General features: G+C 44.5%; 1 protein-coding gene across 1 annotated transcript in view; it reads left to right on the top strand.

Moving 5' to 3' along the window:
- LOC120028914 (glutamate receptor 4-like) overlaps positions 1-13,856 on the top strand; it is a gene marked incomplete at its 5' end in the record, with an annotated part of 83,180 nt that overhangs the window by 16,423 nt on the left and 52,901 nt on the right. The window contains 5 exons of the mRNA XM_038974182.1: positions 731-898; positions 986-1,090; positions 1,185-1,295; positions 10,241-10,447; positions 13,558-13,773. Of these exons, the coding sequence (XP_038830110.1) occupies positions 731-898; positions 986-1,090; positions 1,185-1,295; positions 10,241-10,447; positions 13,558-13,773 (807 nt within the window). The remainder of the gene's footprint in view (positions 1-730; positions 899-985; positions 1,091-1,184; positions 1,296-10,240; positions 10,448-13,557; positions 13,774-13,856) is intronic.

The raw sequence follows: 13,856 nt of genomic DNA, 5'->3' as shown, positions 1-13,856 counted from the left end.
ACCTACCTCACACAGGAAGTGGAAAAGGTCCTAATCCAGATACTTGTCATCACCTATCTGGACTACTGCAACTCACTGTTGGCTGGGTTCCCTGCTTGCGCCACCAAACCCCTGCAACTTATCCAGAACACTGCAGCCTGCCTGGTTTTCAACCTTCCCAAGTTCTCCCATGTCATCCTGCTCCTCAGCTTCCAGTTGAAACTTGCATCCAGTAGAAGACCATGGTGCTTTCCTAAAGAGGAGCAAGAGGAACTGCCCCTCCCTAACTTCAGGCTTTGTTTAAACCCTACACCCCAACCCGAGCACTCCGTTCTGCCACCTCTATTCTCTTGGCCCTCCCACACCTACGGGATGTCAGCCCAGTCCAAGCTCTTCTCTATCCTGGCACCCCAATGGTGTAAGCAGCTTCTCCCCACCCATCTTCCTTCAAAGAGTATCTTAAATAATCCCCTTTTTCAACACGACCCCCCCCCCCAAAAAAAAAAACTGAACCAACACTTGCACTTGACCGTAAGTCGCTCTGGATAAGTGCATCTACTAAATGACTAAAATGTTCAAATGTAATCCAGTGGATTGTCAAGAGAGGAACCCACAGCCTGAAACAGGCCTTTCCTAATTCCTCAAACAGGCATCTTCATGTCTGCTATAGGCTCTAGGCTGTTCATGTAAAATCATCTAATCTAATCTACTCCTTTCTCTCTCCATCCTCCTCCTCTTCCTCTCTCCCCAGTACACCTCGTCTCTGACGTATGATGGGGTGTTGGTGATGGCCGAGGCCTTCAGGAACCTGCGTCGTCAGAAGATAGACATCTCCCGTAGAGGAAATGCTGGAGACTGTCTGGCCAACCCAGCTGCCCCCTGGAACCAGGGCATAGACATGGAACGCACACTCAAACAGGTCATCTATGGTCCTACGTGTCCTTATTGTTCCATGTTGTTGCCTGTTCTTTGTTCTGACCTGTGTTCTCTGTTGTTATGTCTCCAGGTGCGTATCCAGGGTCTGACAGGTAACATCCAGTTTGACCACTACGGCCGCAGAGTCAACTACACCATGGACGTGTTTGAACTGAAGAGCAACGGACCACAACGGGTAGGAATAGACACACAGGCATGTCAGAGAAATTATTTTGATTTGATGAAAATACCGTTTTGCCTGGTTTTAACCCCTCCCCTACCTCTCTCAGATTGGCTACTGGAATGACATTGACAAACTGGTTCTGGTCCAAAATGAGGTGTTGTTGTCCAATGACAGCACCAACTTGGAGAACAGGACAGTCGTCGTGACAACAATCATGGTAATGTACTCCTCTGGCTCCTCTCCTTTTCTGAAACACACAGAGGATGCATCCCAACGATGGCTTCCTATCCTGAACTCCTGTCCTTCATCTGTACTGGCATGAAACAACTTGACAGGTGGAAAGTCAATGTGGTGTAGGAATCGACTATGCTGTTTTCTCAAATCAGTACAGATGACGGAGAGGAGGATTTGTTAGACTGTTGAGATGCACCCACATTGAAGCAGAGAGCAGAGCGCCCTCAGTGCCTCTAGTGGTCAGAGCTGGTAGTGACACCAGTGTGTTTGACCAGTGTTCCTAAGGGTATTGTAGCAGTAGCAGGCCATGGTGAGGGAGGAGTGAGTAAGGGCTGTACGAGAGGAATCAGACATGTCACTGGCAGGTTGTCGTTATATTCATTTGGATTTCGTTGACGTCACCTGTCAAGTGTGAAAGAGAGGAGTTTTAGTCCGTTTACCTTTTACCGTGTGTCCCCCCCTCCCTTCTCTCTATGGACGTCACTCTCTTTCCCTCTTTCTCTCTCTCCCTCCCTCCCTCTCTCCCTCTCTCTCTCTCTCTCTCTGGATGATCTATGACCCTGTCAGATGGCCATGGCTAATGTTACCTCAGCCACCTCCTCCTCTTTGCAGCCACTGATGAGGAAGCCTCTGCTACGACACTGAAGACTTACAGTACAGACAGACAGATATACAGATGGGAGATGGATTCACAGAAGGACATACTGACAGACAGAGCCAGAGAGACTCTAGCTCACTATCGCTCTGCAATTCTATTGCTGTGGAATTGAGAGAAGAAGAATCACAGGAAGACACAGATGAACCGACCGGCAGGACAATCTATCTATCTATCTATCTATCTATCTATCTATCTATCTATCTATCTATCTATCTATCTATCTATCTATCTATCTATCTATCTATCTATCTATCTATCTATCTATCTATCTATCTATCTATCTATCTATCTATCTATCTCGCTCTCGCTCTCGCTCTCGCTCTCTCGCTCTCTCTCTCTCTCTCTCTCTCTCTCTCTCTCTCTCTCTCTCTCTCTCTCTCTCTCTCTCTCGCTCTCTCGCTCTCTCTCTCTCGCTCTCTCTCTCTCTCTCGCTCTCGCTCTCTCGCTCTCTCTCTCTCTCTCTCTCTCTCTCTCTCTCTCTCTCTCTCTCTCTCTCTCTCTCTCTCTCTCTCTCTCTACATTTTCTTTGTCATGCCTTTGCTTGTTCTTCTCTATGTGGGAACTGCAGACACAGGAAGTTTGAATGTTTTGGGAATTATCTTTTTGGATGTTCTGGGAATTTGAAAGGAATTGTATTCCATAATGCTTTTTTGTTTTTGAAGGAATTAGACCGGGTGCTGAGAAAAAGATACACAGATCAGACTGGGGCCATTCGTGCAGAAACACACACACCCACACAGACTGCGCATACTGTCACAAAAAGCATAACCTCAAAGTGTATGCATGCATAGACACACCTTCACTCATAGAGAACATAACAATCGCACACACACAGACACACACACACGCACGCACGCACGTACGCACGCACACATGCTACTGGGAGCTGTGTGTGTACGCGCGCGTGCGTGTGTGTGTGCCAGATGCGACGTGTTGTCTGTGACGACTGAAATGAATGTTGCATCATCATGACGACGTCCCTGTTAGCCCCCACTGCTGAGAGTCGTCACATGACGTCACGCCCCCAGCAGATAGCAGCTCTAGGCATTCTGTTTCTCTGGTGTCCTCTAGACTGCATCAGAGCTGCTTTCACTGCATGGCCTCCCATCCTCTAGCATTCATCTACGTCGCTCTAGTCTAGATGAATCTGCATGGCCTCCCATCCTCTAGCATTCATCTACGTCACTCTAGTCTAGCTGAATCTGCATGGCCTCCCATCCTCTAGCATTCATCTACGTCGCTCTAGTCTAGATGAATCTGCATGGCCTCCCATCCTCTAGCATTCATCTACGTCACTCTAGTCTAGATGAATCTGTATGGCCTCCCATCCTCTAGCATTCATCTACGTCGCTCTAGTCTAGATGAATCTGCATGGCCTCCCATCCTCTAGCATTCATCTACGTCGCTCTAGTCTAGATGAATCTGCATGGCCTCCCATCCTCTAGCATTCATCTACGTCGCTCTAGTCTAGATGAATCTGCATGGCCTCCCATCCTCTAGCATTCATCTACGTTGCTCTAGTCTAGATGAATCTGCAGCTAGTTGTGCCTGATGTTGAGGTTGAGGAACTCTGGTAAACATATTATGCTGTAGTGCATATTGTATTGGTTGGCTGCACATTTAGGACCAGGGTTGGGTTTAGTTAAATGTTTTATTCCAGTCAATTCAGAAAGTAAATCAAATTCCAAATCTACATTTTTCTCATTGAATTGAAATTGGAATTTCAGTGTACATACTAAATGGAAATGGAATTGACCGCAACCTTGATTAGGAGCTGTGTCTTTCTGGTGCCTCTGCTACTGCTCCACTGTTTTATGTCTTATCTACCTGAACCATCTACCTGAACCACACTGTTTTATGTCTTATCTACCTGAACCATCTACCTGAACCACACTGTTTTATGTCTTATCTACCTGAACCATCTACCTGAACCACACTGTTTTATGTCTTATCTACCTGAACCCTTCACCACTAAAACCTCTCTCTCTCACCTCGCTTTTGTCTTTCTCCTCTTTGCCTTATCTTCTCCCATGTAAACCTCTCTCTCTCTCTTGCCATCTCTACACTGTCTCAGCCCTCTCTTTCCTCCCTCCTTTCCTCCCTCCTTTCCTCTCTCCCTTTTCCTCCATTCTCATGTAAGACATCTGACGTGGTGTTCAGCAGAAAAAAACGTCACTTTTTCAAGCACACTCCCAGTATCCCTCCATGCACCTGCACTGAGACTAAACACACTGCAATCAAACACACACACACACACACACACACACACACACACACACACACACACACACACACACACACACACACACACACACACACACACACACACACACACACACACACACACACACACACACACACACACACACACACACTGTAGAAAAAGAGTCTGCAACAAACTGATAACAAAATTTAAAGTGGTTTAAACATGAAATAACCCACTGTTGGCAAAGCAAAGGTCTGTGCATTCGTACGTTCGTGCGCGTGCGTGTGTGTACTATCACTGCTAAATACTCTACAAATTAATCTATTCTGATGTTAAACTATTGCCCTTTTAATATGCTAATATTTTCAGAACAGTGAGGCAGGGTTAAAAAGAGAATTATCCAAAGTCATAAGTAGACTAAAATCAAGATGAGCACATGTTCTTTCTACTCCATCCGTTCTCTAGATCCTCATACACGGTAGAGTACACCATATGTTCTCTAGATCCTCATACACAGTACAGTAAACCATCTGTTCTCTAGATCCTCATACACAGTACAGTAAACCATCTGTTCTCTAGATCCTCATACACAGTACAGTAAACCATCTGTTCTCTAGATCCTCATACACAGTACAGTACACCATCTGTTCTCTAGATCCTCATACACGGTAGAGTACACCATATGTTCTCTAGATCCTCATACACAGTACAGTAAACCATCTGTTCTCTAGATCCTCATACACAGTACAGTACACGATCTGTTCTCTAGATCCTCATACACAGTACAGTACACCATCTGTTCTCTAGATCCTCATACACAGTACAGTAAACCATATGTTCTCTAGATCCTCATACACAGTACAGTAAACCATCTGTTCTCTAGATCCTCATACACGGTAGAGTACACCATATGTTCTCTAGATCCTCATACACAGTACAGTAAACCATCTGTTCTCTAGATCCTCATACACAGTACAGTAAACCATCTGTTCTCTAGATCCTCATACACAGTACAGTAAACCATCTGTTCTCTAGATCCTCATACACAGTACAGTAAACCATCTGTTCTCTAGATCCTCATACACGGTACAGTAAACCATCTGTTCTCTAGATCCTCATACACGGTAGAGTACACCATCTGTTCTCTAGATCCTCATACACAGTACAGTACACCATATGTTCTCTAGATCCTCATACACAGTACAGTAAACCATCTGTTCTCTAGATCCTCATACACGGTAGAGTACACCATCTGTTCTCTAGATCCTCATACACGGTAGAGTACACCATATGTTCTCTAGATCCTCATACACAGTACAGTAAACCATCTGTTCTCTAGATCCTCATACACAGTACAGTAAACCATCTGTTCTCTAGATCCTCATACACAGTACAGTAAACCATCTGTTCTCTAGATCCTCATACACAGTACAGTAAACCATCTGTTCTCTAGATCCTCATACACGGTAGAGTACACCATCTGTTCTCTAGATCCTCATACACAGTACAGTAAACCATCTGTTCTCTAGATCCTCATACACAGTACAGTAAACCATCTGTTCTCTAGATCCTCATACACGGTAGAGTACACCATCTGTTCTCTAGATCCTCATACACAGTACAGTAAACCATCTGTTCTCTAGATCCTCATACACAGTACAGTAAACCATCTGTTCTCTAGATCCTCATACACGGTAGAGTACACCATCTGTTCTCTAGATCCTCATACACAGTACAGTACACCATCTGTTCTCTAGATCCTCATACACAGTACAGTAAACCATCTGTTCTCTAGATCCTCATACACAGTACAGTACACCATCTGTTCCCTAGATCCTCATACACAGTACAGTACACCATCTGTTCTCTAGATCCTCATACACAGTACAGTAAACCCTCTGTTCTCTAGATCCTCATACACAGTACAGTACACCATCCGTTCTCTAGATCCTCATACACAGTACAGTAAACCATCTGTTCTCTAGATCCTCATACACAGTACAGTAAACCATCTGTTCTCTAGATCCTCATACACAGTACAGTACACCATCTGTTCTCTAGATCCTCATACACGGTAGAGTACACCATATGTTCTCTAGATCCTCATACACAGTACAGTAAACCATCTGTTCTCTAGATCCTCATACACAGTACAGTAAACCATCTGTTCTCTAGATCCTCATACACAGTACAGTAAACCATCTGTTCTCTAGATCCTCATACACAGTACAGTAAACCATCTGTTCTCTAGATCCTCATACACGGTAGAGTACACCATCTGTTCTCTAGATCCTCATACACAGTACAGTACACCATCTGTTCTCTAGATCCTCATACACAGTACAGTAAACCATCTGTTCTCTAGATCCTCATACACGGTAGAGTACACCATCTGTTCTCTAGATCCTCATACACAGTACAGTAAACCATCTGTTCTCTAGATCCTCATACACAGTACAGTAAACCATCTGTTCTCTAGATCCTCATACACGGTAGAGTACACCATCTGTTCTCTAGATCCTCATACACAGTACAGTACACCATATGTTCTCTAGATCCTCATACACAGTACAGTAAACCATCTGTTCTCTAGATCCTCATACACGGTAGAGTACACCATCTGTTCTCTAGATCCTCATACACGGTAGAGTACACCATATGTTCTCTAGATCCTCATACACAGTACAGTAAACCATCTGTTCTCTAGATCCTCATACACAGTACAGTAAACCATCTGTTCTCTAGATCCTCATACACAGTACAGTAAACCATCTGTTCTCTAGATCCTCATACACAGTACAGTAAACCATCTGTTCTCTAGATCCTCATACACGGTAGAGTACACCATCTGTTCTCTAGATCCTCATACACAGTACAGTAAACTATCTGTTCTCTAGATCCTCATACACGGTAGAGTACACCATCTGTTCTCTAGATCCTCATACACAGTACAGTAAACCATCTGTTCTCTAGATCCTCATACACAGTACAGTAAACCATCTGTTCTCTAGATCCTCATACACGGTAGAGTACACCATCTGTTCTCTAGATCCTCATACACAGTACAGTACACCATCTGTTCTCTAGATCCTCATACACAGTACAGTAAACCATCTGTTCTCTAGATCCTCATACACAGTACAGTACACCATCTGTTCCCTAGATCCTCATACACAGTACAGTACACCATCTGTTCTCTAGATCCTCATACACAGTACAGTAAACCCTCTGTTCTCTAGATCCTCATACACAGTACAGTAAACCCTCTGTTCTCTAGATCCTCATACACAGTACAGTACACCATCCGTTCTCTAGATCCTCATACACAGTACAGTAAACCATCTGTTCTCTAGATCCTCATACACAGTACAGTAAACCATCTGTTCTCTAGATCCTCATACACAGTACAGTACACCATCTGTTCTCTAGATCCTCATACACGGTAGAGTACACCATCTGTTCTCTAGATCCTCATACACAGTACAGTAAACCATCTGTTCTCTAGATCCTCATACACGGTAGAGTACACCATCTGTTCTCTAGATCCTCATACACAGTACAGTAAACCATCCGTTCTCTAGATCCTCATACACAGTACAGTAAACCATCTGTTCTCTAGATCCTCATACACGGTAGAGTACACCATCTGTTCTCTAGATCCTCATACACAGTACAGTAAACCATCTGTTCTCTAGATCCTCATACACAGTACAGTAAACCATCTGTTCTCTAGATCCTCATACACAGTACAGTAAACCATATGTTCTCTAGATCCTCATACACATTACAGTAAACCCTCTGTTCTCTAGATCCTCATACACATTACAGTAAACCATCTGTTCTCTAGATCCTCATACACAGTACAGTAAACCATCTGTTCTCTAGATCCTCATACACAGTACAGTACACCATCTGTTCTCTAGATCCTCATACACAGTACAGTACACCATCTGTTCTCTAGATCCTCATACACAGTACAGTAAACCATCTGTTCTCTAGATCCTCATACACAGTACAGTAAACCCTCTGTTCTCTAGATCCTCATACACAGTACAGTAAACCATCCGTTCTCTAGATCCTCATACACAGTACAGTAAACCATCCGTTCTCTAGATCCTCATACACAGTACAGTAAACCATCTGTTCTCTAGATCCTCATACACAGTACAGTAAACCATCTGTTCTCTAGATCCTCATACACAGTACAGTAAACCCTCTGTTCTCTAGATCCTCATACACAGTACAGTAAACCATCTGTTCTCTAGATCCTCATACACAGTACAGTACACCATCCGTTCTCTAGATCCTCATACACAGTACAGTAAACCATCTGTTCTCTAGATCCTCATACACAGTACAGTAAACCATCTGTTCTCTAGATCCTCATACACAGTACAGTACACCATCCGTTCTCTAGATACACAGTACAGTGCATTAGGATTCATATTTTAAGATCAGCCATTTTGTACCGTCTAATAAAATGGAATAAGATGCATACTATGTACCTTCACAACAGATGGCATGGAATATGAACTCAGCTCGGGTTTAGACTGTTGATGAGATGATTTTGGTGTGGATTATGCCTTTAAGACCTACCTATGGGTTTGTAGGTTAGAGCAGCACTGCTATGTTTGGGAGAATCTCTGACTGTGTTTGTGACTTCCTTAAGAGTGATTAATGTTGAGGTAATGGAGAGAGAGATCTCAGAGGGGCTGATAATGTGTGTATGATAATGAGGTTTAGAAAAATACATGTGCTTTGATGCTTCGACAACATGTACAAATGTGACAAGATTCTGCGTTAAAGATAATGTACATTCTATTCATGTTTAGCCACTTGATAAATGCAAATATATGCACATCAGGCTTGATTCTACCTTGAGAGCCGTGTGAGTAATTCAGATATTCATACAACTCTCCCATTTACATTGAGTTACAGTGTAATGTACACACCTCAAGTTAGGACATAGCCCAGTATGGCTTATTATGATGTGTTTCTTTTGTGATATCATTCTAGACTAATGGTATGTAACTGATACAATGTAAACATGTCTCTAAAAATGTTATGCATTTATATTTCCCCCTTTTATTTGTGTAAAAACAATATGTTATATTTGATGTGACCTATTTACCTGTACGCTTTATTCTGGCAGGTTCCTTGGTGAGCCAGGAATGAAGTCTCTTGAAATGTATCAATTTCACTTGTAAAATAACATTATAAATGAAAACGTGTACAATCAATTCGATTTAAAAAAATGTATTTCATATAGTCTTTATACAGCTATTTCAATTAATTTGATAGATGTATAAACCATTTGAAAGCCTATGAGTGTGAATACTATAATAGCTTCCTTTCACATTCCATACCTTCAATCATTTGAATCTGGGAGTGTAATCTGCTACGTCAGACGATTGTTCTGTAGATTAGAGGAAGAAGCCTCAGGCCTTGTACCACCTGGGTGTCTCTCTGGAACTACAAGCTCCTGATGGATGTGCGTGTCAGTCAGGGTGTGTGTGTGTTTGCTTGCCTGTGTGTGTTCTTACTGCTAATTTCTCCTGTTTGAGGTGTAAAGGTTCTCTCCAGACAGAGAATTCAGCTTCTCTGTGTATCTACCTCCAGACCTGCTACCTCTCTGCTCCATAGCTGCTGACCTCTCTCTTCTACCATTCTGTTGTTCACTTGTTCTTTTTAACATACACCATCTGTGTGGAGTCAGTCTTTTTCTTCAAGAGGAGGTCCTTAGTCTTAGAGGGAAGACAGAGTACATCAACTTGGCACCAGTCACAGACTATGATGTAATAAAACAGTGCTCCTCACACAGTGGCCTTTTAAAATGCCCTGTAATATTTTCTTTGGTTGCCATAAAATGTATATTCTGTCTCAATCACTGTGATACTGTCATCCAGTGGAGGCTTTGGCGTCGGCTGAATGTCATTCCAAAAAGCTCCTCCCTCTCCAAAATAGGCCCCTGATTTGTTAGTCAGTGGTCAGTGTGAGTTCATTGGTCAGTTTGACCTCCCCACGCCACCCTCTCTGTGTCTGATTGGTGTGTTTGTGGATGTAGGAAGGTCCGTATGTGATGCTGAAGAAGAACTGGGAGATGTTTGAGGGGAATGACCAGTTCGAGGGCTACTGCGTGGACTTGGCCTCAGAGATCGCCAAACACATCGGCATCAAGTACAAGATTGCCATCGTCCCTGACGGCAAGTACGGAGCCAGAGACCCCGAGACCAAGATCTGGAATGGCATGGTGGGAGAACTGGTCTATGGGGTAAGGATGGAGAGAGGAATGGCATGGTGGGAGAACTGGTCTATGGGGTAAGGATGGAGAGAGGAAGGGGATGGAGGGAGAACTGGTCTATGGGGTAAGGATGGAGAGAGGAAGGGGATGGTGGGAGAACTGGTCTATGGGGTAAGGATGGAGAGAGGAAGGGGATGGAGGGAGAACTGGTCTATGGGGTAAGCATGGAGAGAGGAAGGGGATGGAGGGAGAACTGGTCTATGGGGTAAGGATGGAGAGAGGAAGGGGATGGAGGGAGAACTGGTCTATGGGGTAAGCATGGAGAGAGGAAGGGGATGGAGGGAGAACTGGTCTATGGGGTAAGGATGGAGAGAGGAAGGGGATGGAGGGAGAACTGGTCTATGGGGTAAGCATGGAGAGAGGAAGGGGATGGAGGGAGAACTGGTCTATGGGGTAAGGATGGAGAGAGGAAGGGGATGGAGGGAGAACTGGTCTATGGGGTAAGGATGGAGAGAGGAAGGCCATGCTGGGAGAACTGGTCTATGGGGTAAGGATGGAGAGAGGAAGGGGATGGAGGGAGAACTGGTCTATGGGGTAAGGATGGAGAGAGGAAGGGGATGGAGGGAGAACTGGTCTATGGGGTAAGCATGGAGAGAGGAAGGGGATGGAGGGAGAACTGGTCTATGGGGTAAGGATGGAGAGAGGAAGGGGATGGAGGGAGAACTGGTCTATGGGGTAAGCATGGAGAGAGGAAGGGGATGGAGGGAGAACTGGTCTATGGGGTAAGCATGGAGAGACGAAGGGGATGGAGGGAGAACTGGTCTATGGGGTAAGGATGGAGAGAGGAAGGGGATGGAGGGAGGGAGGAATGGATGGGGTGATATACAGATGGATTTTGGAAATTGATACTTTTATTTCCTTATCTTTAGAGTTTGATGTAGTTATACTTGGGCTCCCAAGTGGTGCAGAGTTCCAAGGCACTGCATCTCAGTGCTAGAGGCGTCACTACAGACACCCTGGTTCAAATCCAGGCTGTATCACAACCGGCCATGATTGGGAGTCCCATAGGGCTGCGCACAATTGGCCCAGCGTCGCCGGTGTAGGCCGTCATTGTAAATAAGAATTTGTTCTTAACCGACCTGTCTAGTTAAATAAAGGTTAAATGTACTTATCTTTTGATTTAGGAGAGTTAGATCTTACTAAACAACGTGCATCTACATTGTTAGATACTGTCAAAGTATTTTTTAATTAGACAGACAAGACATTTCAACCCATTGCATAATTTGCAGTTCTCCATCACCAGGAGATGTGCCTAAAGCAGTATTTCTTCATCCTGGTCCTGGGGACACAAAGGGATACGTTGTAGTTTTTGCCCCAGCACTTCAGACCTGATTCCACTAATCAACTCATCATCAAACCTTTGATTAGTGGAATCAGGTTTGTAGTGCTGGGGCAAAAAACAGAAATGCATCCTGGGTCCCCAGGACCAGGATAAGAAAACACTGGCCTAAAGAACCCGAAATGTGATCCTAATCTCTCAGGCTGATGTAGAAGACTAGCTAATCTTTAACATGGTTCTCTAACCCAGGGTTGGTAAATCTACTGTAGCCTTGCCCTAACCCATTTTGTCTTTCACACTTGTAAACATCTAACCCCTAGCCCTCCTCCCAGCTTTGTCTCTGAACCTTATCTAAATAATAGCTGTAGTCTGCTGTCTGTCTCCTATATAGTCCCATGCGGTTATCGCTCCCTCTCATCCACTGTGCTTAATTTCTCTCATGATTCAGTCATATTTCCTCCAGCTGCCTGCAGGTACTCACATTGGAGCAGTGGCTGTAATCAGTTGATGACTAATCTACTTTGTACATTTTCTAAAACCAGGCTGCTCACTGACCATATCGGTGGTGTGTGCTTGTATCTGTGTGTTCTGACTCCAGTGACTGTGCTGTACATGTGTGTGTTCTCGCTCCGTAAGCACATTTTTACAGAATGAGTCATTACCAATCCCACAGTTCATTCTCTTTGAATAATTCCAAACATTCCCAGTCGTGGCCAATCAGTGATCTGTTCTAGCTGAGGGGAGATAATGTATTTATCTGTTCCTCTCTCTCTCTCTCGCTCTCTTTCTCTCTTGCGCGCGCACTCTTACTTTCTCTCTCTCTTTCGCACTCTTACTTTCTCTCTCTCTTTCGCACTTTTACTTTCTCTCTTTCTCTCGCCCTCTCGCACTCTTACTTTCTCTCTCTCTCGCTCTTGCTCTCTTTCTCTCTCTTTCTCTCGCTCGCTCTTTCTCTCTCTCTCTCTCTCTCTCTCTCACTCTATCTCCTTCTCTCTCTCTCTTTCTCTCTCTCTCACTCTCTCTCTCTCCTTCTCGTTCTCTCTCTCTCTGTCTCTCACTCTATCTCCTTCTCTCTCTCTCACTCTCTCTCTCTCCTTCTCGTTCTCTCTCTCTCTGTCTCTCACTCTATCTCCTTCTCTCTCTCTCACTCGCTCTCTCTCCTTCTCTTTCTCTCTCTCTCTGTCTCTCACTCTATCTCCTTCTCTCTCTCTCACTCGCTCTCTCTCCTTCTCTTTCTCTCTTTCTCTCTCTCTCACTCTCTCTCTCTCCTTCTCTTTCTCTCTTTCTCTCGCGCTCCTGTTTTTCTGTCTAGTTTCTCTAATCCTTTCTTCACCTCTTTCACCCGTCTCTATTGTTCACTTTGTCTTTCTCTCAATTCTCTCATTCCCTTCTTCCCTTGTAGGGACAATGCATAATTGAACAGACATATAGTAGACAGTGTGTTGTTGATTATATGAATCCAAGGTGAATAGTTACAGCACTGTAATCAGGATGTTCTCTCCCTGGTGTATGTGGTGGATTGAAAGAGAGACCTTCATGGTTGATTTGTATTCTAGTTTCCTGTGTCTGGCCTTTATGAATTATGTTCTCTCTCAAATCTTCCTTCCCTTCGTCCTTTCCCATCGTCCTTTCCCTCCTTCACTCCCCATCTATCCATCGTCCCTCTCCCCATCCCCTCCCTCTCTCTCCCTCCCCCTTCATCCCTCTCCCCCATTCCTCCATCCATCCATCCCTCTTTCTCCCCCATCCCACTCTCCTTCACCCTTCTCCCCTCTCCCTACCTCCCTCCTCCCTCCTGTAGAAAGCAGAGATAGCGGTCGCCCCTCTGACTATAACCCTGGTCCGTGAGGAGGTGATAGACTTCTCTAAGCCCTTCATGTCCTTGGGGATCTCCATCATGATCAAGAAGCCCCAGAAGTCTAAACCTGGAGTGTTCTCCTTCCTGGACCCTCTGGCCTACGAGATCTGGATGTGTATCGTCTTCGCTTACATAGGAGTCAGTGTGGTGCTGTTTCTGGTGAGTGTGTGTGTGTGTGTGTGTGTGTGTGTGTGTGTGTGTGTGTGTGTGTGTGTGTGTGTGTGTGTGTGTGTGTGTGTGTG

Source organism: Salvelinus namaycush, chromosome 34 (assembly GCF_016432855.1).
Source record: "Salvelinus namaycush isolate Seneca chromosome 34, SaNama_1.0, whole genome shotgun sequence".
Classification (NCBI taxonomy): Eukaryota; Metazoa; Chordata; class Actinopteri; order Salmoniformes; family Salmonidae; genus Salvelinus; species Salvelinus namaycush.
This window is presented reverse-complemented; position numbering and strand designations above follow the sequence as displayed.